The following is a 23,689-nucleotide window of genomic DNA, read 5'->3' on the forward strand; positions in this document are numbered from 1 at the left end:
GGCCTGCACGTTCCAGTTGTGTCTGATGCCCAAGCTGATGTTCTCGCCACTAACTGGCCTCCCCACTTGACTGACATGGTGTCAGACAGATGAACTCACTAGCAAAGAGGTCGTGTGGCTCATGGGTGGCAGAGTCAGGGGTGTACACCAAGCCTGAGTGCACAGCACAAGCTCTCAGCACAGGACTAAGCTGCCACCCACCCAGCATCTCCAGGCCTCTGTTCCTCAACAGTGAAACTGTACCATTACTGACTGTACAGGGTCCCTGAGATTATGTGTATCTGCCTGTTCAACATTGACGTACTGATGGGTATGAAAGATTATTCCAGCCAGGCACAGGGGCTCACGCCTGTAATCCCAGCACTTTGGGAGGCTGAGGTGGGTGGGTCACCTGAGGTCAGGAGTTCGAGACCAGCCTGGTCAACATGGTGAAACCCCATCTCTACTAAAAATACAAAAATTAGCCAGGCATGGTGGCATGTGCCTATAATCCCAGCTACTGGGGAGGCTGAGGCAGGAGAATTGCTTGAACCCGGGAGGCGGAGGTTGCAGTGATCTGAGATTGCACCACTGCACTCCAGCCTGGGCAACAGAGTGAGATTCTGTCAAAAAAAAAAAAAAGAAAGATTATTCCTCCTAATCACTTGTGAGTTCAATACGCTGTGCAAACAGGCCTGAGCAGGGAAAATGTATTCTAGGTTCCAAGCAACCAACACAGAAAAATGAATGTCTGGCTCCCAAGCCACTGGTAAAGTTGAGGCTGTCCAAGGAGTGGCACAGAGGCCTGCCTTAGCATCCCAGGATGGTGTCTCTGGAGCTCCTGTTTCAGGAGCGCAGGCCGGGCCAGCACCTGCTGCGGGCCCAGGGGCATGGCTCACACCTCAGGGAAAGCAAAGAGGAAGAGCAAAGAGGACCCCTGCAGCACACAGTCACAGGCCCAGTCACCCGCCTGGCCACTGCCTCCGGACAGCATGGCAGGCACTGCCTGGCCAGGAGCTGGCAGAGGCTCACCGTCTGTGGTACAGCATCCTTCAGGCAGAGGGTGCAGCTGGAAAGGGTTTGGGGGGCCGTTTGTTTCCAGCCTTCCTTCTCCCTCTTCTTCCTCTTCCTCATTGTCCACTCGGCTGCCACCTAGATGGGGGAAGAAGAGTGATGAGCAAGGCAGCTGCTGTCTGGCCTCAGAGCTTCCCCCAGGGCCTTTCCTCTGCCTGCATTCTCAGGCTCAACAAGCCCAGGACCTATGGGACTAATCCAGAATGGGTTCCACCCATCCTTAACAAGCACTCAGCACGTCTAGCTAGTTCGAAATTAACTTGTCCTTACAAACAGTCTGTCAGTCGGGTTTTATCAACCTTCTTTACTGGAGGGAAAAGCTGAGGCTTGCTCGGGTTGGATGACTCGCCCAAGGTCACACGGCACACAGACCTGGGCCTCATGACTCCAAATTCAGGTTCACTTCTCTTCCATCTGTCACAGCTGCGCGTACACTAGAGGTTTAATATGTATCGAATTGGTTGATAAGGACTGAGCGCAATGCCTGGACATGGTAGCGTTCCAAAGATATTTGTGTAGATGGTACCACAGTGTCATATGAAGACCATTTTACAAAACAGGAAATGGAGGTTCAGAGAGATCCAGCAATTGGCCCACAGCTATTCAACTATGTGCTAGTAGCATGGCCCACACGTTCCCAGTCCTGTGTGATGCCCAAGCTGATGCTCTTGCCCCTAACCTGCACTGCTTCATTTGGGACACAAAATATAGGTAGTATGAACAGCTTTACACAATACAAGACAGCTGTCAAACGGCACATTGTCTATGGCCATACCACCCTGAACGCACCTGATCTCGTCTGATCTCAGAAGCTAAGCAGGGTCAGGCCTGGTTAGCACTTGGATGGGAGACCACCTGGGAATACCAGGTGCTGTAGGCCAGGCACGGTGGCTCAAGCCTGTAATCCCAGCACTTTGGGACGCCGAGGCAGGTGGATCACCTGAGGTCAGGAGTTCGAGACCAGCCTGGCCAACATGATGAAACCCTGTCTCTACTGAAAATACAAAAAATTAGTGGGGCGTGGTAGTGTGTGCCTGTAATCCCAGCTACACAGGAGGCTGAGGCAGGAGAATCGCTTGAACCTGGGAGGTGGAGGTTGCAGTGAGCCGAGATCACGCCACTGCACTCCAGCCTGGGCAACAAGAGCAAAAACTCTGTCTAAAAAAAAAAAAAAAAACTTATCCCGAAGGGAAGAATGCATGTAAACACTACTAGACACACAAACACACACACATACAAATAGCCATTCTATAACAGGGTCAGGTATGGTGTGGATGTAGGAAGCTTTTTTTAAACTGATAAGAACAGATACTACACTTGGTCTTAGCCAAAAGGCCGAGAAGCGATGTAGGAAGCTTTTTATAAGTGAAATAATATTTCAGAAGGAATGGTCACTGTTGAACAGGTCAGGAGAGCCTAGGGGTGGCCATGGAAATCCTGCAACTCCCTGGACACATGCTCTGTCACTACAGGGAAATGAAATTCTCTCAGCTCCGGCAGGCAGGATCTGTGCCCTCACTCATCCCTGTATTCTAGGCACCCCACAAGGAAGCTAATTATGACTGTGTGTTGGGCAGCCCAGTGGCTCTGGGTACACAGAATCATACCTTATTCACTAAGCACTGCTGGAGAAGGCAGGATCTCAGGCTGTTGAAATTTAGTCCTGCCAACTTCCTGTAAGTTAGACATTTGGGGTAAAAATCTTTCTCAACTTCTCTATCTTTAAATGTCATTTAATAAATAGCATACAGAGTTCTTCAGGGAACAGGGTCATTATGAACATCCTTAAACACACTGGGCCAGGATACAGGCACTCTTTGCTTCTTATTTCTTCTTTTTTTTTTTTTTGAGATGGAGTTTCTTTCTTGTCACCCACACCGGAGTAAAATGGTGCGATCTCGGCTCACTGCAATCTCCGCCTCCCGGGTTCAAGCGATTCTCCTGCCTCAGCCTCCCAAGTAGCTGGAATTACAGGCACCTACCATTACGCCCAACGAATTTTTGTATTTTTAGTAGAGATGGGGTTTCACCATGTTGGCCAGGCTGGTCTCAAACTCCTGATCTCAGGTGATCCACCCGCCTCGGCCTCCCAAAGTGCTGAGATTATAGGCACGAGCCACCGCGCCCGGCCCGCTTCTTATTTCTTTGTCTTCTCCTCCAGTGTTGGTTTATTTGCTGTCAAGTCTCAAACTCTCACTTAACTTGGCTCTAACACCGTCCATCCATCCAGAGGGCTAAGCAACCTAGGTTAATGATGAAATCATGTGTAGTAGAAAGAGATTGGACTGGAAATCAGGGAGCTCAAGTTTCCATACTAGCCTGGGCCACTGCCTATGTGGATGCAGGAAAATTGCTTAACCTCTCTGTGCATCTGATCCTGCATCTTTAAAATGAGGTGGTTAATCCAGACAAACCCTAAGGTCACCTGGAGTTGTGATGGTCTGTGTGGAAAAACGTGGCCCTCAGAGCTGCACGGGAGTTCCAGATGTGATTAAACGGTAGAGCATACTGGAAACATGGCCTCACAATGGCTACCATTTCAAACGGGCTTGTGGGACAAGAGGCAGAAGAAGCTGAACGTTTCCAGCAGGTGGGAACCGTGACTTTGGGAAGGTCACAGCAGGAAGTGACTCAAGAACTCCTGATCTCTCAGTATTCCTGGGCTTAGAGGACACAGACGTGTTAGGAAGGCTGTGAAGAGATTACCCAGAATGGGGGTGGGGAGGGAGATACACTCTTGAGCCTGCTTCGGATGCTTTCTTCCTGCCATTACATACAGCAGGCATGGTTTTAGCAGAAGGTGTAAAGAGTCATGCCCAGACCCCAGGCGCCAGCAAGGCAGTACAGGTCTCCATGTCGGGGACACAGAAGACTCTGCAAAATCGACTCTAGTCTCTAAGCCAGCACCACAGAGGCTCAGAGGGGATGGCACAGATGCCAACTATCAGTGAAATAAGGGAGACACATCCCAGGAAAACTAAAACCAGCAGCCCCCAAGGCCCGCACTGTCGCAGCCAAGGGCACACCCGGGGAATGTCTGCATGTGATTCTGCCAAGCTGCTAAGAACGGCAATTCAGACTCTCAGAAGGCATGAAAGAAAAGGGTCGTAAGCCTCAAAAGGTCAAAGAAAGAGCTCAAAATCCAGTCAGTAAGAAAGCAGGATTAAAGGTCAAAGGTCTACATCAGATATTCCAGGGGCTGTGACGGGAAGATCCGCCAGCAACAAGCTCGAGGGGACATTCCTGCCCGGGAGCAGACTAAACCAGCCGTGTTTACCCAGGTCTCCTGGCAGGATGAGAGCTCTAAAATGGCTTTAGACAAAACCAACTGGATTGGGAGCTTAGAATCCTAGTAACAAAACACAGGAACTCAGGGGCCTGGAGCGCCGCTTCCCTCCATTCCGTACAAGGCTACTGCTTTTAATGTTGACATGCAATTGTGTTTTCTTTCCATGAGCAGAAACTCTATGGCATTCTAAGTGGGTGGGACTACAGGATTTTACCTACATCCTGTTTAATGAATAAATACTTATCCCAAAATGCTGGACAGTGTCTGTTTTGTTGATCTCTCTTTTTTTAAAAAAAATCAAGAATGTGTAAGGGTTTTTCCCCTAAAGGAGGTGGTAGGTTAACAGCCCTAATTCAAAGAACAAAGTAATAAGACTCCTGTTAAATCCCCCTCACAAATACATAAAATGTTAACAGATCAAGGGGTGTTCAGTATACCAGCACCCTGGTCATAAAAACCATCTTTAATGTCATTGTCTGAAGAAGGCCAGCAATGAGATAAGAAACCCCGACAAACAGACACAACGAGATGTGGCCTGGATAAGCCTGTCTGCACCAGGTTTGACTATGCAGAAAGCAGGGCCTCTAGCTGAGTGCTTGGTTTAGGGTAACATTTAGCAAACCAAAAAGAGTCTGTCTCTTCCCACCAGCCCCATCAGCCCCCTTGTTTTCCTGCACTAGAAAACCAAACTCTCAGAGGACTTCTCTCTTCTGTTTGTCGGACAAATGGGAAAATCATAGGGCTTGTTCCAGTTTTCATACCAACGTGGAGCTGGACAAGCCGGCTGACAGCTGGCAGGGAACCTTCAACCGCAGCACCGGAGGAATGAAGGCTTAAGCCTCAGCGCTGTCCCTGGACAGTGCCACAAGTCCAACAGCAGATAAGGGCACCCTGAGCTGTCGGAATGTCAGACACAGCCTCCCAGTTAAAGGTGGGCAGAAAGCAACTATCAAGATCTTTCAACAGGAGGGAAAGCTAATTTGGAATCCTCAAAGGGCTTTCTACTCCTCTCTCCCCCTGTGGGCAGCCCTGAGTCTACTCAACCCCTTGTCTGTCCCCTTTTTATCTCAGAGCTTGGCCAAAGCTGAGTATGCAACTGCTGCTCAGTCACTCAAGCTTCCAGCAAGCCACCCTTCCATCTTCGCAAATCACAGAATTCAATTACTTCAGCTTGTGAGGTGAAAGCACTTTGAGGATTTTAAGGTATCATTCAAATAAACATTACCATCAATATCACTATTATTAATCCATAATTAGCCACAAAGCTCTTCAATACTATAGATGTAGAGGATGACTAGGTAATTCATATTCCACCAAAGTCTTTCAACTGGCCAAAAGCAGTCCATAAAATACTCTCCAGCCATTTCTCGGCTCCCCATAAAATCACAGTGACGTCTCCCATGCCAGAAAACATCAGTGCTTTTGATGTGAATGCCAGCGAATTCTCGGTTTTCCTAATGCATGGTTTTGACCACAGTCTAGTTTCTCTCAGACCCATATCCAGTTCTTCCAGGGGTTTAGAAGGGCCATTTGCAAGGTTAATTTAGTAAGGATGTTTTAAACAATGACACAGAAGTGCCTCCCTGCTAGAATAAGGAACTATCAGATCTCACACAAGCTCAGCCTGGGGCCCCTTGAAGACAAGCACCTCCACCCCTCGTTCTTCTGTAGGTGCAATTCTCTCCAACCCAACCATCCCCTTCCACATACACACTCACGCACAGCACGACCACCCCAGCACAAGACCTGGCTCACTCAGTGCTTTCTCCCTTAATTCTAGTTTATTAATTTTTGTTTTAAAGTACAGCCCCTTTTCACTTCAATAGCTAAGAGAAGTCTGCGGGTAACTTCAAGTCAAAGACATCAACTTACAAAAAGAACTTCCATAACAGAGCTATCTCATACTATGGATCACTGAGGGGTTACTTCTGAAATGAAAACACACAGCTATAAAAAACAATCATTTCAATCTCTGCATAATTAAATAAACTCTAAAAAGTCATCCCTATGCCCGAAGAGAATTTAGTTGTTTATTCTTGGCATATATTAAATTTATAATGTTTGCTGTTGGTTTTTAAAAGTTTCTGAGAGTTCTCGTACCTACTATTACTTTGCAAAGATATAGCCACAAATCACAGGACAAAGAAAAGGAATATATTGCTGAGGGTCAAAAGCATGTTAAAATTTCTTGCTTTTCCAACTGAAAATGTCAAACTTTCTAATAAGAGCATAAGTAACAACCGATTGAGAACAACTTGTCCTCTTCCTTTCTCCTACTGATTCAATGAATAATTTTACTTCTTGCAATTTTATGGCTGAAACTTATTTACATTTTAGCCAAAGTAAGAACTTGTACCCAGTTTTCTTTTTCTAATAATTCTTTCCTGCTAGATTCAACGTTATCTACATAAAGAAAAGAGTTTCAAGTTCTGGTGCTAACATTAACTGCGCACAATAAAAGAAATACACAGATAAAAGCAACGTGCGTCTCCCACCTTCTAGAGCGGCAAGCTGCTGCTCAGCTTCCAGGTACAGCTGGGAAAAGATGGGCCTGGGCACCAGGTTGTTGGACCGCAGGGATGCCTCGATGGAATTGTGCAAGACCTCTTCAAAGCGTGTCGTCTTCAGCTGTCCAGCGTAAGAATTTCCCATCTTCAAGAGGATGGAGTCTTCTGTTTAAAATGGCATCTCAGATTCGGTGCAAAAGCCTGGCTCCACGCAAGGTAGAAGGTGAAACAGCTGCAAGGAAGAAGGGCCGTGTAGCCTTCGCTCAGCAGAGACGAAGAGAGGGTGGCTGTCCTCAGCTGCAGCTACTGCCGGGCAATTACAGGAAGTTATATAAGTAACAGCTTTCTCTAATTTAGCACTCAGCAGAGCCTGACACCTCTTAGACTGTTTCACTAGGAGCTGCCTCTTTTGCCATCCCCAGGTTTCACAGGACTCCCACTTTTCCCAGAGATGTGGTCCTGCCCCTGAGAGTTCCCAGACGAATGACGTTTCATTTTCCATGACCTGCAGACGAATAGCCCTCCAACACTCTTGTAAGTGACGGCAATTGAGCAATCCACCAAAACCAGTCCCAGATTTGAGGATTAGAGGGGCCGGCCTCCCCCACCTTCCCAGAAGATAGGCTAGCAGGTCTCCCATCATTGTCTTTGCTGGTAAAAGGCTGATTATTCTCATTCTTCCTTTAAAATGTTTTTTAATCTACTAAATGTTTCCATGATTCAAGTAATACAGAATTATATCTGGAAAACCTGGAAATCACAGAGGAGTGGGAAAACGAGGAAAATCACTGACATTTCTATCCCCCAAAAGATTTATTTTCTATCCCCCCAAAAACCACAGAGAACCACTGTGATTTTTTTTCTGTAGCAGCTTAATTGAGATATAATTCACATACCTTACCACTTAAAGTAGACAACTCAATGGTTTTTCGTATATTCACAGTGTCGTGCAACTATCATACGATCAATTTTAGAATGCTTTCATCACCCCAAGAGGAAACCCCAGACCTGTCACTCTGCAACCCTCCAACCCCTCCAGCTGGAGGCAACAATTAATTTATTTTCTGTCTCTATAGATTTGCTCATTCTGGATACTTTGTATAAATGGAATCATTCAGTACGAGGTCTTTTGTGACTGGCTTCTATCTAACGTTAGCACAATGTCTCAAGATTCATCTGTTTAGCATGAATCAATACTTCATTCCCACTCACGTATTTTGATGTATTGTTTTAGACTTAATTCTCTTCAGAACTTGCGGGTGGGAAGGGATGGGAGATTGTATTCACATAATTATAATAATACTATAATATACATTTTTATTGTTTTTTTTTCCTTGACATAAGCATTTCACTCAACGCTTTTGCAAATGTTTTTAGAACGATTTTAATGGCTGCTTCCATTGAGTGAAAATGCTGATATTTGTTCTGACATTTCTCCCTGATTATACATAGGGTTAAATTTCTATTTTCAGTCCTTCCCAAGAACAGGCATTTAAATGTGTATATGTCCCTAATGTTTTCCCTTTATTTTCTATTTCATTACATTTAGCTATTTGTTATATTTCTGTTTATTTCCTTTTGGTTTAACTTGTACTTTTTCGAAACTTTTCAAAATAGTTACTTTATTGTCACCTTTAGTTTTCATCTTCATTAACAACGAAGACATTTAAGGCTATACGTTACTCTCTGGGCACCTCCTTTGCTATGGTACAAGGTTTAGTATGAAGTGTTCTCCTTTTCATTTCTTTCTAGACAGTTTATCATTTCCCTCTGATTCCCTCTTTGATCCGTTAATTGTACAGGAGTGTGTGTTTAATTTTTAAACAGTCAAGACAGCGATGGGGGGGGTGACTTCAGCTTCATATTATTTATTTCGAGTTTTTAATAGATTATAATCAAGACTGTGGTCTTTAGAAACTCTACTTTTGAAACTTGTTAAGGGTTTCTTTTTGACATATACCTGCTGGAGTTTTACAGATATGAGAAAAGACATTCGTAAACTCTACAAGGGATGAAAGGAAATCGATCAGATTATTCAACTGTTCTATATCCTTGTATGTCTCCTGTCTACTAGCCTGTTCATCTTTAAAGTAACATTTGACTTACAAAATGGCACCAGATGCCTGCACTGAAATGACCACAGAATAGCAGTTTCCTGCCTTCATCTACAATTACTGCACACAGACCAGTTATGAAACTGGCTTCATCAGCCAAGCGAGATCTCCCATTTACTCTAACTCAAGCCATGTGTAATAAATTCCCCTCGTCCTTGTTCTGTTGGTGGCAGAGTAGCTTCAAGATGTCATCCTTCATGCCCTGAAAGAGCTCTGCTTTCCCTCCCGAAGGTATAATAACTGGTAGAGTCACGTTGATTTCCCGCCCCTATTGTAAGGAAGATTCAGCCTTTCCTCTTCCAACTAAAAGTAAATGGAAAGCATTAACCACTTCCTGCTTGTGGCAATAACTTCTGACCACAGGGCCCCTTGGTCAGCCTCTGCTTATAGCCTGGGGAAATGAGCTGTGGGAGGATTGCTTCAGGAATTAGCCCCAACAAAAAGAAAGTGCTCCTGAAAGAGAGAGGTCAGCAGCCGGAGTAACCGAACAGGAGAGCGGAAGAGGTTGCAGGGTCCTCTCGTCTGCCTTTTTTCTCGATCTGTGGCAGACTTTAATATGTGACTGAGGGGTTGCCAGCCACATTTGGGGACACCTGCATTATTCTCAACTCAGGGTGGTGTGTTTAAAGCTGCCACCAACGAATAACATCCCAAATGCCCTCTATTTCCATAGCATCTTTGTCTACAGAGCTTAAGGCACACAGGAAGAAGCTTTAAGGTGGACTCGTTTTACATGGAGCCCCTGAAGAATCGTGTCCTCTGACGGAAAGAACACATTGGGGCATCCAGACCCTCCCTGCCCAAGGTCCTGTTCAGCTGACCTCACAGCTGATTGGCACCCAGGAGACTCCAGCAGCGAAGGGACATGTAGGCCTGATGTAGACGGGGCAATAAAAACGAAGAAGGAAAAATAATATCCACTGTCCAGCCACTGCGTGAAAGACACTGGGCACGCTCCCTACTTCACACACGGTAGCCCATGGAAGAGGTATGATGAAGCCCATTTTATAAATGATACATTTGAATCTAGAGATACATAGCCGGCAGAAACGCTTGCTGAAAAAACAGAAATAGAATGGGGGAGAGAAAGATGGAGAAAGAGACAGAGAAGCAAAAAACAAGACGGCATAGAAAAGTGGGGTTTTTTGTTTGTTTGTTTTTTGAGACAGGATCTCACTTTGTTGCCCAGGCTGGAGTGAGTGCAGTGGCATGATCTCGATTCTGCAACCTCTGATCCTCCCACCTCAGCCTCCTCAAGTGGCTGGCACTATAGGAACATGCCACCATGCCCAGCTAATTTTCACATTCTTTGTAGAGACGGGGTTTCACCATGTTGCCCAGGCTGGTCTCGAACTCCTGGGCTCAAGAGAGCTCCCAAAGTGCTGAGACCACAGGCATGAGCCACCATGCCCGCCCAGTAAAGTTTTCATACTCACAAAATTAAAACTTTATTTTATAGCCCTAAACAAACATCAAAGTTTTAATGTCTGTAAGCAAATAGTGAAAGAAAAAATAAATACCACTCCCTATCCCAAATGACGCATTTGACATCAGAACAATAAGTACATACCACTAAAGAAGAATGAGGAGGCATTGCAACAGTATTCAAATCTGCGGCTCTTTTTGTTATTCCATTGTGGCCACAACCAAACAGTGTGGGGACTTTCTAGATACCATGGCAGTGCTCTATCTTACAGACAGACCCTGACTGCAAAGCCACACCTGCTGGGTGAGGAAGGTTTGGGCCAGACCGGTCCTGCCGTGGAGGTACATCTGGAGCTCTCTGACCCACTGGAATCCTTCATTTGACCAGTGGAGAACTAAAGACCCAGACAGGGAAGAGCCTAGTTCAAGGTCAAACACTAAAGCTTCAATCCTCCCAAATGCCACATGGAGTGGAGACAACACCTATCAGAGGCCTCCTTGGGATGGTCCTTCTTTCCCTGGCCTGGCCCTGACCACTCATTCTCTGTCCGTGGTCTCTTTGCTAGCCCCTGCTGCAGTTATTCAAGTCTGCAAACTGCCTGTGGGATTTCTTCTGTGCCCTAACACATCACATCCAACGCCTGCATTCCAAGGCCTGGACCAGCTTCTCTCCAGGCTGGTGTGTGATGCTCTTCAACTACAGAATCTGAAGCAGTGCCCATCAGGGCAGTGATGATGGCCGAACAACAGCCTTCACCTTAATGCACAAAAGCCTGGCTGTACTAGTCTGTAAAGAGCATGCGCAACCCCACGCAAAGTGATTTAATCACTGGGCCTTGGTGTTCTCAACTGTAAAATGGGCACTTAGAAAAACTGATTGCTCGTTATGGAGAGTAAGAGAGACGGAGTATAGTCAGTGCGTAATCATTAATTTCTAGTTAAATCTGAGCATTCACAGGAAAAGAATTTCAGATTATAAATGACAAGTGACAAAAAAGCACTATTGTCCATAAGTGCTACAACTTAAAAGAGGGGAGAAATCAGTGAGAACTTGGTTTACAATGGGGCTGGTACTGGAAGCAGGCGAGGAGGGCTGAGTAGGATATTTTTGGCCACGGCTCGTCCTGCTCCACTTCTTGGTTCCATGACCGGGAATCGAACCTGGGCCGCAGCAGTGAGAGCGCTGAATCCTAACCACTAGAACACTGAGTAGGCTGTTTTTGGAAAAAAACTAAGAACAGCATTTGAGGAAGGGACAGGAGAGTGCAAAGGCACGAAAACTCCAAGGGAACAGACATACTCTAGAAAAAGAAGTAAGTTCATTTGCCTAAGAGTAAATGGTTTACAAGATGACACAGTGATAGAATAACAAAAACAAACCCAAGGGTGAAAATCAGACATTGTATAGGCGACAGACACTCCCTGGACCCGCAGAGCTAGAGACCGATGATAGTAAAGATAATGCCAGTCAATCAGATAGAAATGATTGGGATAAAACTGGAGAGAAGACCTGCAGGCAGGAGGCCGGGCAGACACTCTTTCAATAGGACCTTTGATATCTGCTTATCTTTAAGAGTGAGGCACAAAAAGTTGCTTGGAAACTCTCTACGTGGAGATTCAACTGGTTGCCTGGTGGGCTTCATGGGAGGTGATCAGATGTGGGTTTGTTTCACCATATCAACCTCAAACATAGCTCCATGTCAGCTCAAATCCCAGCACCAGTACCTAACTTCCACTGGCCCTTCTGATCCCAGAAGCACCCATGGGCTTGACCAGATGAAGCCAACTGACCCAGGTCAGTTTGAAGTGGCAACGGTGAGCTATCTCAACATGCTCTAGGTGGCTGGGACATTGACCTGAGCTATTCTCTTCCCATGGTACCGGTAAATCTGTGTCCTTTAGAGGACTCGGGTAGAATGAGAATTTTTAGGTTGAGTTGAAGTTCAACTAGAATAAGTGCAGGGCAGAAGCTTCAAGGAAGATAAGGAACTATTAAAGGCGGGGACAAAGAAAGGAGAGGAGGCTTCTGGTGAAATGGGACAGATGGAGAACATGCATTGTCTCTAGTCCCTTCAAAACCTCACTAGAAGGACAGTGAAGGAATGTGCAGGTATAAGCACCCAAAGACAAAGAGACAGGAGAGAAAATCACAGCAGACAAGATATGCCAACAAAAGTTAGCATATTCAAAGCAGACGAGAAGTAGGTCTAGATTTGGAAAGTGTCCTTTCCAAGCCCAGTCCTGAACTGGGTGAGGCCTCCTGAGGAGCAAACTGATTCAAATGCACAGAACCCAGAGAAGGCTTGGGAATTCCAGGCAACAAGGTGAAAAGTAGGGCTGAAGAGTGGGAGGACTCCCTCTCCCTTCCCGAGCAGCCCTTTCGCCTTCTCTGCAGAAGTCTGGAAGTTTACTCAGGACAAATGAAACCAAAGAGAATCTGGACTCTTGGACATAGCTGGCAACAGATATGAGATGCAAGGGTGAAAACAGGGAAATTGACTCAAATGATGCAATGTCCCTTCTCTCATTTCTTTTCTCCTATTTGGCTCCCCTAAAATGCAATCATGCTTAAGGATGGACAGATATTGAAAATTGGGGGTACTCAGTATAACAGATCCATATCTAATCACCTTCTGTGAGGCCCAGCAGTCAACCAGCAGCTTTCTTTTATTATTTATTTATTATTATTATTTTTGAGACAGAGTTTCGCTCTTGTTTCCCAGACTGGAGTGCAATGGCACAATCTCGCTCACTGCAACCTTCGCCTCCCAGGTTCAAGCGATTCTCCTGCCTCAGCCTCCGAGTAGCTGGGATTACAGGCGCCCGCCACCTCACCTGGGTAATTTTTGTACTTTTAGCAGAAATGGGGTTGCATTATGTTGGCCAGGCTGGTCTTGAATCTCCTGACTCAGGTGATCCACCTGCCTCAGCCTCCCAAAGTGCTGGGATTACAGGCATGAGCCACCACAGCTGGCCAATCAGCAACTTTCTATGCTTGACTTAAAAATAAGCAGACATCCAAAGATCATCAGCATCACAAGGCTTTTGAGAAAATCCTTAAACATAAAAGGTAGACACTAAAAGAAACAAAGAGACAAAAGAGAGCAAACAAAAACCACAAAGGAAACACATCTGCCACAGTTAATATCTTCAGATGGATAATGTATCCACAAAACAAGAACAGAATGCTATAAAAAGTAAACATGGAGAAAAAGAGAAGGAATTCTTAAAAACTGTTTAAACAATAACAGAAATTTAAACTTTACTAGAAGGGCTACAAGGCAAAGTTGAAGATCAAGATACAAAGAATGGAAAAGAGAAGAAAATTGAAATGATTTTGTTATTGCGTAACAGGACAACTATAGCATTAAGCTGAAGTTTTTTCAGTAGTTTTCAATGTCATTTTCCTACCACATTATTTCCAAAATGAGACAAAAATAGCTACTCTTGGCCACACTGAAGGCTATTCTGAAACATTTCATTAATGTGGCTCCTATTTATACATTTAACCATTCTCTTTTTTTCGTCTTAAAGTAGGACAACTGAGACGCTACCGAGGAAAGGACTTATCAGACACCGAACACCTACAAAGAGAAAACATTTTAATGTTTCCTTTTAATGTATTGATTCTATTAGAAAATAAACTCTTTGGGGGTTCATGGGGGAAAAAAAGACAACTGGAAGATCAATCCATGAGGCCCAGAGGGAGTTCTAGAAGAATAAAAAAAGAAAAAGGAGAAAACGATATTCCCAAAGAATATTTTTCAGAGCTGAAAAACATAGATTTCCAGACTTAAAGGACCAATCAAGAGCCCAGCACAACAAATGAAAAGGATACACATGGAGGCACATCCATGAAATTTTAGAACCCTGGAGATAAACAGGTAAAGAAACAACAGGTCACATTCAAGGGCTTAAAATAATCAGGATGACTTTGGATTTCTCAACAGCAATACTAGACATTGGAAATAATGAAATAATGCCCGGAAAATTTTAAGGGAAAATTTTCCCTACCTAGAATACTCAACAAAAATAATAATCAAAGTGAGAGTAGAGTAAAACCATTTTCTGAAATGCAAAATCTCAAAGCAATTTATCTCCCAAGTTCACTTTCTCAAGAAACTACTGGGGAGTGGTGTAAATTAACAATTGTGAAGCCAGGGGGCCAGGATGGGGGATCCAACAGAGGGTAGAAGGAGAGGGGACTCACAAGGTGAAGATGAGAACAGCTAAATGATCCACACTGGAGCAGGGACAGAAGGCTCCAGGAAGGAGGTCTCCAAGAAGAAAACAGGGTAACAGACTTAATTATCTGATGTGTTCAATAATATTGAAAGGAGTTTCCAAGTTCTATCAGAATATGGGGATGTATTATTGACAGGTGCAGGAAGAGTAAGATGTACAATGCCTGAAATTTTAGTTACGCACACTGTAAGTCTATGGTGAGTGCTGATTCAAACAAAGTTTTGATATAACTATTTTGGAAGAATGAGAAAAGGGAAAGGCATGTGTATGTGTAGGTATGTGGGTGTGTGCATGTGTGTGCATCTGTGTTGGGGTATGTGCATGTGTGCACGTGTCTGGGTGTGTGCGTGTGTGTGCATATGTGGTTATGTGCACATGTGTGCGCATGTGTCTGGCTGTGCATGTGTGTGCACATATGTTTGGGTATATGCACATGTGTGCACATGTCTGGCTGTGTGCATGTGAGAATGTGTGGTGGGGTTTTTTTTTTTTTTTTGGAGACAGGGTCTTGCTCTGTTGCCCAGCTGTAGTGCAGTGGTGCAGTCACAGCTCACTGTAGCCTCAACTCCTGGGCTCAAGTAATCCTCCCACCTCAGCCTCCTGAGTAGCTAGGACTATAGGAACATGCCACCATGCCCAGATAGCTTTTTTTGGTAAGGACGGAGGTCTTGCTAGGTTGCCCAGGCTGGTCTCAAACTCCTCGGCTCAAGAAATTCTACTGCCTCGGCCTCCCAAAGCACTTGGATTACAGGAGTGAGCCACTGCACCCAGCTAACAGTGTGTTCTTGGGGTAGAAGGAAAGAGGTATAAGAAAGCTAAATTCTCATATTCTATAGTAAGAATGAAAAGATGGCCTAGACACAAACAATAAATTGCAACACCAGTTGTTATTTGGAAATAAAGAGGTAATTCCAGAGAAGAAGAAAAAAAGGAAAGAATTTAAAAATGGTTTTAAATTTTGTCAATTTAAAAATGGTTGTCTCTAGGAAGCAGGAATTGGGATAGAAATAGGTTTTTCATTTTCATTTTTCATTTTAAAGCTTATAATTTAACTTTTAGACTGTGTGTATATTTATATTTTTTGAAAAACGATGATTACATTTTAAAAATAAATGAAAGGCAGGGAAGAATAGAATGACAGGCATTATAAGGAATCTCAGTAGAAGAGCAGCTGAAGATCATGGTAGACTGCAGACCAATATTAAAGGAAGGACACGTGTGAAGAATTATCTAATTTCATCCTGCCAACAACCCTGTCTTCTAGATATTTCTCTCCCTACTTTTATCCCATATGAAGTAACTAAGAAAATAAGGCTTGGAAAGTTTGGACCTGTCTGAAGACACACAGCTAGTGCCTGGTCTGGAATTAAAAGCCGATCTCCAAAGAATCTCTTCCATGAAAAGTAGTGTTAAGAAATTTAAACTAGCACAGCCGAGCACGGTGGCTCATGCCTGTAATCCCAGCACTTTGGGAGGCCGAGGCAGGCGGATCACTTGAGGTCAGGAGTTCGACATCGCCCTGGCCAACATGGTGAAACCCCATCTGTACTAAAAATACAAAACATAGCTGGGCGTGGTGGCACACCTGTAATCCCAGCTACTCGGGAGGCCGAGGCAGGAGAATCACTTGAGCCCAGAAGGCAGAGATTGCGTGAGCCGAGATTGCGCCATTGCAATCCAGCCTGGGCAACAGGGTGAGAAGCCATCTCAAAAAAAAAAAAAAAAAAAAAAAGTTTAAACTAGCAGAATGTAAAATTCTCAGACATCCTCATTTTCAGAGTTATAAATCTGTATTATCATTACTTTCTGGTGCCATTTCTAGTAGTGACAAGACACTTACTGATTTTATAGAAAGTTAAGGCATTCCTCTAAAGTTCTAAAGGACAGCACTAGAGACTTGGCCTAAGGAGACTAAGCCTGCATTCACACAAAAAGCGAGATGCGCTCCTGAGCAGAGCAGGGTTTTCATCATGCTGGGAGCCAAGAAAGTCCTGCAATTATTTCAAGAACAGGTTCTACCTATTCTCCCAGAACCACTTGAGAAAGTTTGTAAAGTCCCTATTACAGAGCTTGTATGTTACAACATTGTATTCCAAGTGAGCACATAAAAAATACCAAAACTTCGGTTTATAGCTCATCTACCTATTCACTTCAAGTATGTATGTGTATATTTTATAAGGCAAATAATATATACTGTGGTCCATGCATGCATAAACCACACATAAGCATATAAAAACATGTGGTCCATGTTCTTATAAATCAGTAAGGACATATGTTGTATACATATATATGTGTGTATTTATTTACTGAAAGAGAGTATGAATGGAATAAGAAAACCAATATTTCTTTCCTGTATACTATGTGCCAGGAAATTTTCTTCCAACAGCTCAATGACAAAAGTATTATTGTCTTGGTTTTGCAGATGAAGGGAGGGGGCGTGGGAAGTAAAAGCATTCTTTGTCTTCACATCTTTGTTATTTTTTTTTATTTTTATTTTTTGAGACGGAATCTCGCTCTGTCACCCAGGCTTGAGTTCAGTGGCACGATCTCAGCTCACCGCAACCTCCACCTCCTGGGTTCAAACGATTCTCCTCCCTCAGCCTCCCGAGTAGCTGGGACTACAGACATGCACCACTATGCCCGGCTAATTTTGTATTTTTAGTAGAGATGGGGTTTCTCCATGTTGGTCAGGCTGGTCTTGAACTCCCGACCTCAAGTGATCCACCCGCCTCAGCCTCCCAAAGTGCTGGGATTACAGGCGTGAGCCACCGCGCCTGGCTACCTTTGTTATTTTCTTTAGCAACACAAACCCCAAACATTTTAAGTATAATCAATAGCTGCTATCTGTCAGGATCACTCTGTGCAGAGATTTTTCTTGCTTTCCATTTGTAACCTTACTTCATCTTCATCACAGTCCTAAAACTTAGGTAACGTGGTTCTCATTTTACACATTAGGAAATTGAGGCTGGGTGACATTCAAGTGACTTGTCCAAGGTCACACATTTGGAACAATTTTAGAATGTCCAATGATGGCCCTCAGTATGCTTTACTGAAAGCAAAGATTCATTGGAAAGATTAATCCCTTTTCCTTCAGAAAAGGATGCATTTTTTTAAAGTTGCTTTTTAAAAATGGTGTTCACTTGTCCAGCCATGCTCCAAACTTTGGGTTAGGAAAAGGATTGCCTTGGGTTCTTTTGTCATGGTGCTTTGCCAAAAGGGGAGCTGCCATAGAAAGTTGCTGATTGGCCGGGTGCAGTGGCTTATGCCTGTAGTCCCAGCACTTTGGGAGGCTGAGGCAGGTGGATCACCTGAGTCAGGAGATTCGAGACCAGCCTGGCCAACATGATGCAACCCGTCTCTGCTAAAATACAAAAATTAGCCAGGTGAGGTGGCGGGTGCCTGTAATCCTAGCTACTCGGAGGCTGAGGCAGGAGAATCGCTTGAACCTGGGAGGCGAAGGTTGCAGTGAGCGAGATCGTGCCATTGCCCTCCAGCCCGGGACACGTTTTTTAGCCTCATCTAAAAAGACACATTTCTAGCCAGACAAAGAAAACCGAGAGCAGGCCGGGCCGGTGGCTCACACCTGTAATCCCAACACTTTGTGAGGCCGAGGCGAGTGGATCACCTGTGGTCAGGAGTTTGAGACCAGCCTGGCCAACATGGTGAAACCCTGTCTCTACCAAAAATACTAAAGTTAGCTGGGCATGGTGGCAGGCGCCTGTAATCCTCACTACTCGGGAGGCTGAGGCACAAGAATCGTTTGACCCCGGGAGGCAGAGGTTGCAGTGAGCTGAGAACGCACTACTGCACTCCAGCCTGGGTGACAGAGTGAGACTTTGTCTCAATTAAAAAAAAAAAAAAAACCCAAGAGCATTCTAAGAATGTGGCCTGCAGACCCATCTCCTGCATGGAGGTGAGCAGGCAAACAGGGGGGCAGGACAGACAGGCGGCCAGCGTTGGCTCCTCCACCTGCACCCTCAGCACCATGGGCCCTTCCCTGGGGATGAGAGCAGGAGCCTTCTGGCTCCAGCCCATTCCAAGGAAAACATTCTTGCCCTGGCCTCTCCTTAGAGCGACCCCTCCCCTCCTCTTCCCTCCTTAGAATAGAACAGCCAAAAGTTTGCCCACAGGTGAAAAATGGATTTCTCTTAAAAGGCTCGGCCGGGCGCAGTGGCTCACGGCTGTAATCCCAGCACTTTGGGAGGCCGAGGTGGGCAGATCACAAAGTCAGGAGATCGAGACCATCCTGGCAAGCACGGTGAAACCCTGCCTCTACAAAAAATACAAAAAATTAGCCAGGCATGGTGGTGGGAGCCTGTAGTCCCAGCTACTCGGTATACTGAGGCAGGAGAATGGCGTGAACCTGGGAGGCGGAGCTTGCAGTGACCCGAGATCGCACCACCGCACTCCAGCCTGGGCAACTTGAGCAAGACTTCATCTCAAAATAAACAAACAAACAAATAAATAAAAGGCTCTCAGACTAGAAGGGTTAAGCATCCAACTAAAATCGGGGTCTGAATGATTTTCCTACTCCTCTCTGAGGTCCCTTCACTCCACCTGTTACCAATCGTGCAATGAGGCACCTCTGTCTAAATGAAGCCTCCATCTGTCAACAACAGCGCTGAGTCCCAGAATGGGCTGGAACTCACTTCCTAAGATAACACTTGGCTCTGGGTGCTCCTGGGTGCTGTACACTCATCATTTTGCTCAGAAAAATAAAGCCACAGCTTCCGTGTACTGCCTACCCTTCAGACCCAACTCTTCCCCACTCCCCGGTCCATTCACAGACGGGCGTCAATACCCATTTCTTCACACCACCCAGCAGCACACATCAGGGGTTCAACACCCCTGCACACGAACATGGACACCGAGGCCCACTGTGCTGAGAACACAGTGCTCTTGGGTTCCCAGTTGCAACATCCAGCTAGATCAAAACCAGCAGGACTCATAGAGAAGGTTTTACAGGTCTCTTCAAGTTATGAGATAATAAATTCATTATCATTGAACTTCACCAATGTCAAAAAAATTCTCAAAGTTGGGCTTTGCAAAGTGTTCATAATCTGTCTGCTATAGTGGTAAAAGCATTCACTTTTCAATAAGACCACCAGGGGCTTGATTCATGGTTATGCTGCTTTCAAGCTGTGTGACCTTGGGCAAGTTACCTAACCTCTCTGAACCTCCATTTCCTCTTTTATAAAATGGAGATACTAAGAACCACCTTACACGGCTGTAGTGAGGACTAAATTAACATGTAGGGCAGTTGGCATAAAATAGATGTTAATAAGTTCCAGTTTCCTCTCTAAAATTGGAATTAACTGCCCATAATTCTAATTTCTAGATGTTAACTAGAGACTTAATTTTAAGTCTTAAGCTTGACTTAATTTTATTCACTATCACAGAGTAGTTTATCCAATGGAATTAATTAAACTTCTGGCTTCCTTAGGCGTACACCTATTGAAACGTGCCTCTCTGAGTAGATAATATATCATTTAGTCTCTTATCCCCCCTTCTGCCAGCTTCCCAACTAAACTTGAAGGGCTTTGACAGCAGGGACTATTCCAGTCACCTCTTTACTTCCCATGGTGCCCGGAACACTGCAGGTCCCCAGAAAACAACCCCTAAAAAGAGACAGTAGACGAGGAAAAGGAAGACCACATGCTTAAGGTTACAGAGAGGATTGTAAAGAAATAGACTGAGGTCCTGTCTGAAAGCATTTGGATTAGCATTTAAAGCCCCAGGTGTACCAAATAAACACATCTGCGGCTTTAATTTAGGCCCCTGGGATGCCACCGCTGTTAGAATTCCAGAAAACTAATTAGCTAATTCCCACTGCCCCAGGTATTACCTGAACTCACTTTGTTGTTTTCTGCTCCAAACAAAGCCAGAGGGGCCAGAGGAGAGCCCTTCCTATGGGCATCAAAGTACAAGATGTGCGCTTTGATTCTTTCTCCATGAACACACTGCTGCTCAGCCGCCCCGTGTCTGTTCTCTCTTCAGTTTACACTTAAGCCAAAATCAACTGCTCCCTCTTCTGCCCTCCCCCCGCCCCAGCACTTTGCTCATACTGCACCCTCACTGGGCTCTGGGTTTGTTCTCCCTGGGGCCACAGGGAGTGTGTCAGTGTCTACACCTCCCCCAGGGACTGAGTTGCTAAATGCAGCAAGGAAGCTCACCCATCTCCCCTCTTCCCCTCGTTGCCCTCAGAGCCCAGAACAGTTTCTTACGGGAGAGTGGATCTGCAAGGGAATGGCATTGACTCTGCCGATGATCCCACGCTGCAGATCCTACTCGACCACCACCCAGGCCACCCCAAGCTCCAAGAGCAGAGGCAGCCGGGGGCCTTCAGGGTCTCAGGGCTCAAGTACAGATAGCCAGCTCTCTCCCAAGCCACACATGGACAGCTTCTGGCCTGTTCTATGCCTGCCCTGTGAGAAGCAAAGAACGTTCCTCTTCCAGAATCAGGATTTTGCCTTAAACAAAGGTAAATGCTTACATAATCTAAATTGGATCCTTGGCAGAAATATTTCATTACCACTTGTTGCTAAGGGTGAAACTGAACTAGACACAGTTCCTGCCCTGAAGAACCTCACCGAGACACAGGAAGTGCAGGTCAGCAGTGTAATGCAAAATAGAAGAGATGCAGGCAAGAAGGCCTGGAGGGAAACAGAGAAGGGAATGGAAAATTCTATCAGGTCAGTCTTGGCGGGCCTCATGGAAGGCTCAGTCATCAAAGTTGAGTACAGGTTTGCTGTCTGAAAAGAAGGGGCTTTCCAGGCAGAACGTATACAAGGCATCGGCTTAACCCAAGGGCGAGACACCTATTGTGTGCCTGGGCAACACAGGTCCTTCTAGCATGAGGTGTATGCAGGGACAGGGGGTAGAAGGGCAACGAGGGGCCCGTTCAGCCTAAGCCCTGCTAAGGTGTTTGAAATTAACCACGTCAAGCCACCAAAGGAGTTAGGCAGGGCTGATGAGGCTGTGTTTGAGAGATTCCTGCGGCTTCCTAAGGAAGGCTTCTAGGAGGATACTGCAACAGACCAAGACTCAAAGAGGACTAAAGACTGCCTCTGTGCAGGGTGAGTAGCACGAGGAGCCTAGCTGACCTCGGGCTTTGGAAAGAGTCGGAGGCAGTGGTGGTCTCACTGTCATAGAGAAGAGTAGTGCATGGGGGTCTGAAGAGAGAGCTGAGAGGTCACGATGCCAAGTGTTCCGATCCCCATGGCCCCCCCCCTCGCTTGCCATCCACTCACTCGTGGATGCCCACAGAACCCGCCTGTGCACAGAGCCTCAAGCGGTGTGATACCCTCTCCTCCAGAAGGATCCATGGCAGAGAAGGAAGGGCCATGGTCTGGAGTCAAGTCTACAAGAGCAAAACCCCAACCCTGGCTTCCTGCCCGGCCTCCCTTTCCCTTCCCTTTCTGCCTCACTGCCTCCATTCTGAATCACATCCAAAACACACCACATACCCTCCAACCTGGGGTTCCATCTCCTTCTGGGAGATGGCGTTCTCCTAGAAGCCCTGCCAACCTGGCCCTTCAGGGCCACTACCCTGGCCAGCCACAGGGACATGACCCCACCCCAAATCTCACTAGAACACCCCAAATTCCAGACATCACTGACCCATGCTCCCTCCTCTTCTAACTTCCCTACAACTAAATTCTAACTGGAAGAATTCCCCAGCCAACACAGAAGCATGGTGACTTACTTCTGGTGAGTCCAAAGTTTGAGAAAACAAGACTTGAAAAAAGCAACACTCTCAGGACTGCGTCCTCAACCTGTCTCATTTTCAACAGCTGAGGAAGGATGGGAATGGGGTGCTCCAGTAATGTGGCAATAGTCGGCCCCCAATATATGACATGGCAATAAACGCATTGAGACTGCAGGATGGTCTCCTATAAACTCTTTGACGGTCCTCCCAGCAGGAAACAAGACATCATTCTCATGTAGATTTCTCCGATTTTCCCTAGAGGAACTCATAAACTCCACAGGTGTTACTGAAGGGAGAAAAGCTGGGCTGAGAGGCGACTGGTGTCTAATCTGTTTGTCTCTCCAACTCAGACTGCCTGGCCCACAGCCACAGCTCAGCCCCGAGCCGCTCTACAACTGTGCACAGAATGTCAGAGAGTGTTTCTTTGGAGAATATCTTTAAGTGCTCTCAAATGGAACTACAGAGCCATCAGCTATGTCCCCTCCGATTGCAGTAAGAACTGAATGGAAGAGAAGGACCTTCAGAATAAAGCCAGGGAAGCAGAAACCACTGAAAACCTTCTCTCTGGAACCAACCAGGCAGGGCCCAAGCAGTGTTTTGAATCTCCTTAGCCTATCATTCATAAGAACACAAACTAATTATCTGCAATCCCTTTGGATATCATTTCAAACAATAAAAATAAGGACACCCGTTCATTAAGTGGACTTGTCTCGGTTTACTGCTCCCCTGCACCTTATTAGAAGGGCCAATGCTTTGCCATTATTCTGCTGAACACAGGCCACAGCTGTCTTCATAAGTCAACACAAACCTCTCCAACCCCCAAAGCAGGTGCTCGCTTGCAAAGTCAAATAAACCGTACCTTACAAAAAGCTGGTCATTTCAGGCACTCCACAGACCAACCAGCCAAGAGGCTAAGCCCAGCAGAGGTGGAAAGCGTGCAGGGGCTCCCGCCTCCTGGGCTGCGCCTTTGATCTGTGCCTGGGGATGGAAGAGGATGCGTGGGGCGCGTAATGCCCTGCTGTGCAGAGCCTGGCTCGGGTCTGCCTGACACCCAGGCTTCCTGGCCCCTGCCCGGCAGGGAGAGGCAGCCAAGCCAGCCAGGGGAAAAGTTTCAGAGCTAGTATCTGTTCCCAGAGCTACAACAACAACCAAAAAAAAAAAAAAAAAATCAGCAGTAGCCCTTCCAACTGGAGCTTCATCTGCCCCAGCGCCTGCCGGGTCAGAAGGCAAATGCCACCGTTTTGTGTCTTCTTAGCCCTGAAGTGTTTTGCTGGGTCACAGTGCTCTCCACACAGGTACATACCAATCTGTCTAACCACCAACAGTTAAACTGATTCTTTTTAAACTA

General features: G+C 45.8%; 1 protein-coding gene, 1 non-coding gene and 1 pseudogene across 13 annotated transcripts in view; 1 reads left to right on the top strand and 2 right to left on the bottom strand.

Moving 5' to 3' along the window:
• The window catches only part of GREB1 (growth regulating estrogen receptor binding 1), a 161,365-nt gene that overhangs the window by 79,876 nt on the left and 57,800 nt on the right, over positions 1-23,689 (bottom strand). For 9 of the 12 annotated variants that reach the window (XM_063789305.1, XM_054678260.2, XM_016947336.4 and 6 more), the window contains exons 2-3: positions 6,838-7,155; positions 1,012-1,131 (exon numbers count right to left, since the gene is read on the bottom strand). In XM_063789305.1, the coding sequence (XP_063645375.1) occupies positions 1,012-1,131; positions 6,838-6,994 (277 nt within the window). In that variant the 5' untranslated portion in view covers positions 6,995-7,155. Of the gene's footprint in view, positions 1-1,011; positions 1,132-6,837; positions 7,156-23,200; positions 23,401-23,689 lie in introns of those variants that run through there. The other 3 variants (XM_016947309.4, XM_016947317.4, XM_063789306.1) reach the window with 2 other exon arrangements.
• Positions 1,815-1,933, top strand: LOC112208206 (5S ribosomal RNA). The gene has a single exon (XR_002942632.1). It is a non-coding gene; the product is annotated as a 5S ribosomal RNA (ribosomal RNA).
• Positions 2,226-2,400, bottom strand: LOC112208303 (U2 spliceosomal RNA; annotated as a pseudogene).

This window comes from Pan troglodytes, chromosome 12, assembly GCF_028858775.2.
Source record: "Pan troglodytes isolate AG18354 chromosome 12, NHGRI_mPanTro3-v2.0_pri, whole genome shotgun sequence".
In the NCBI taxonomy this organism is placed as follows: Eukaryota; Metazoa; Chordata; class Mammalia; order Primates; family Hominidae; genus Pan; species Pan troglodytes.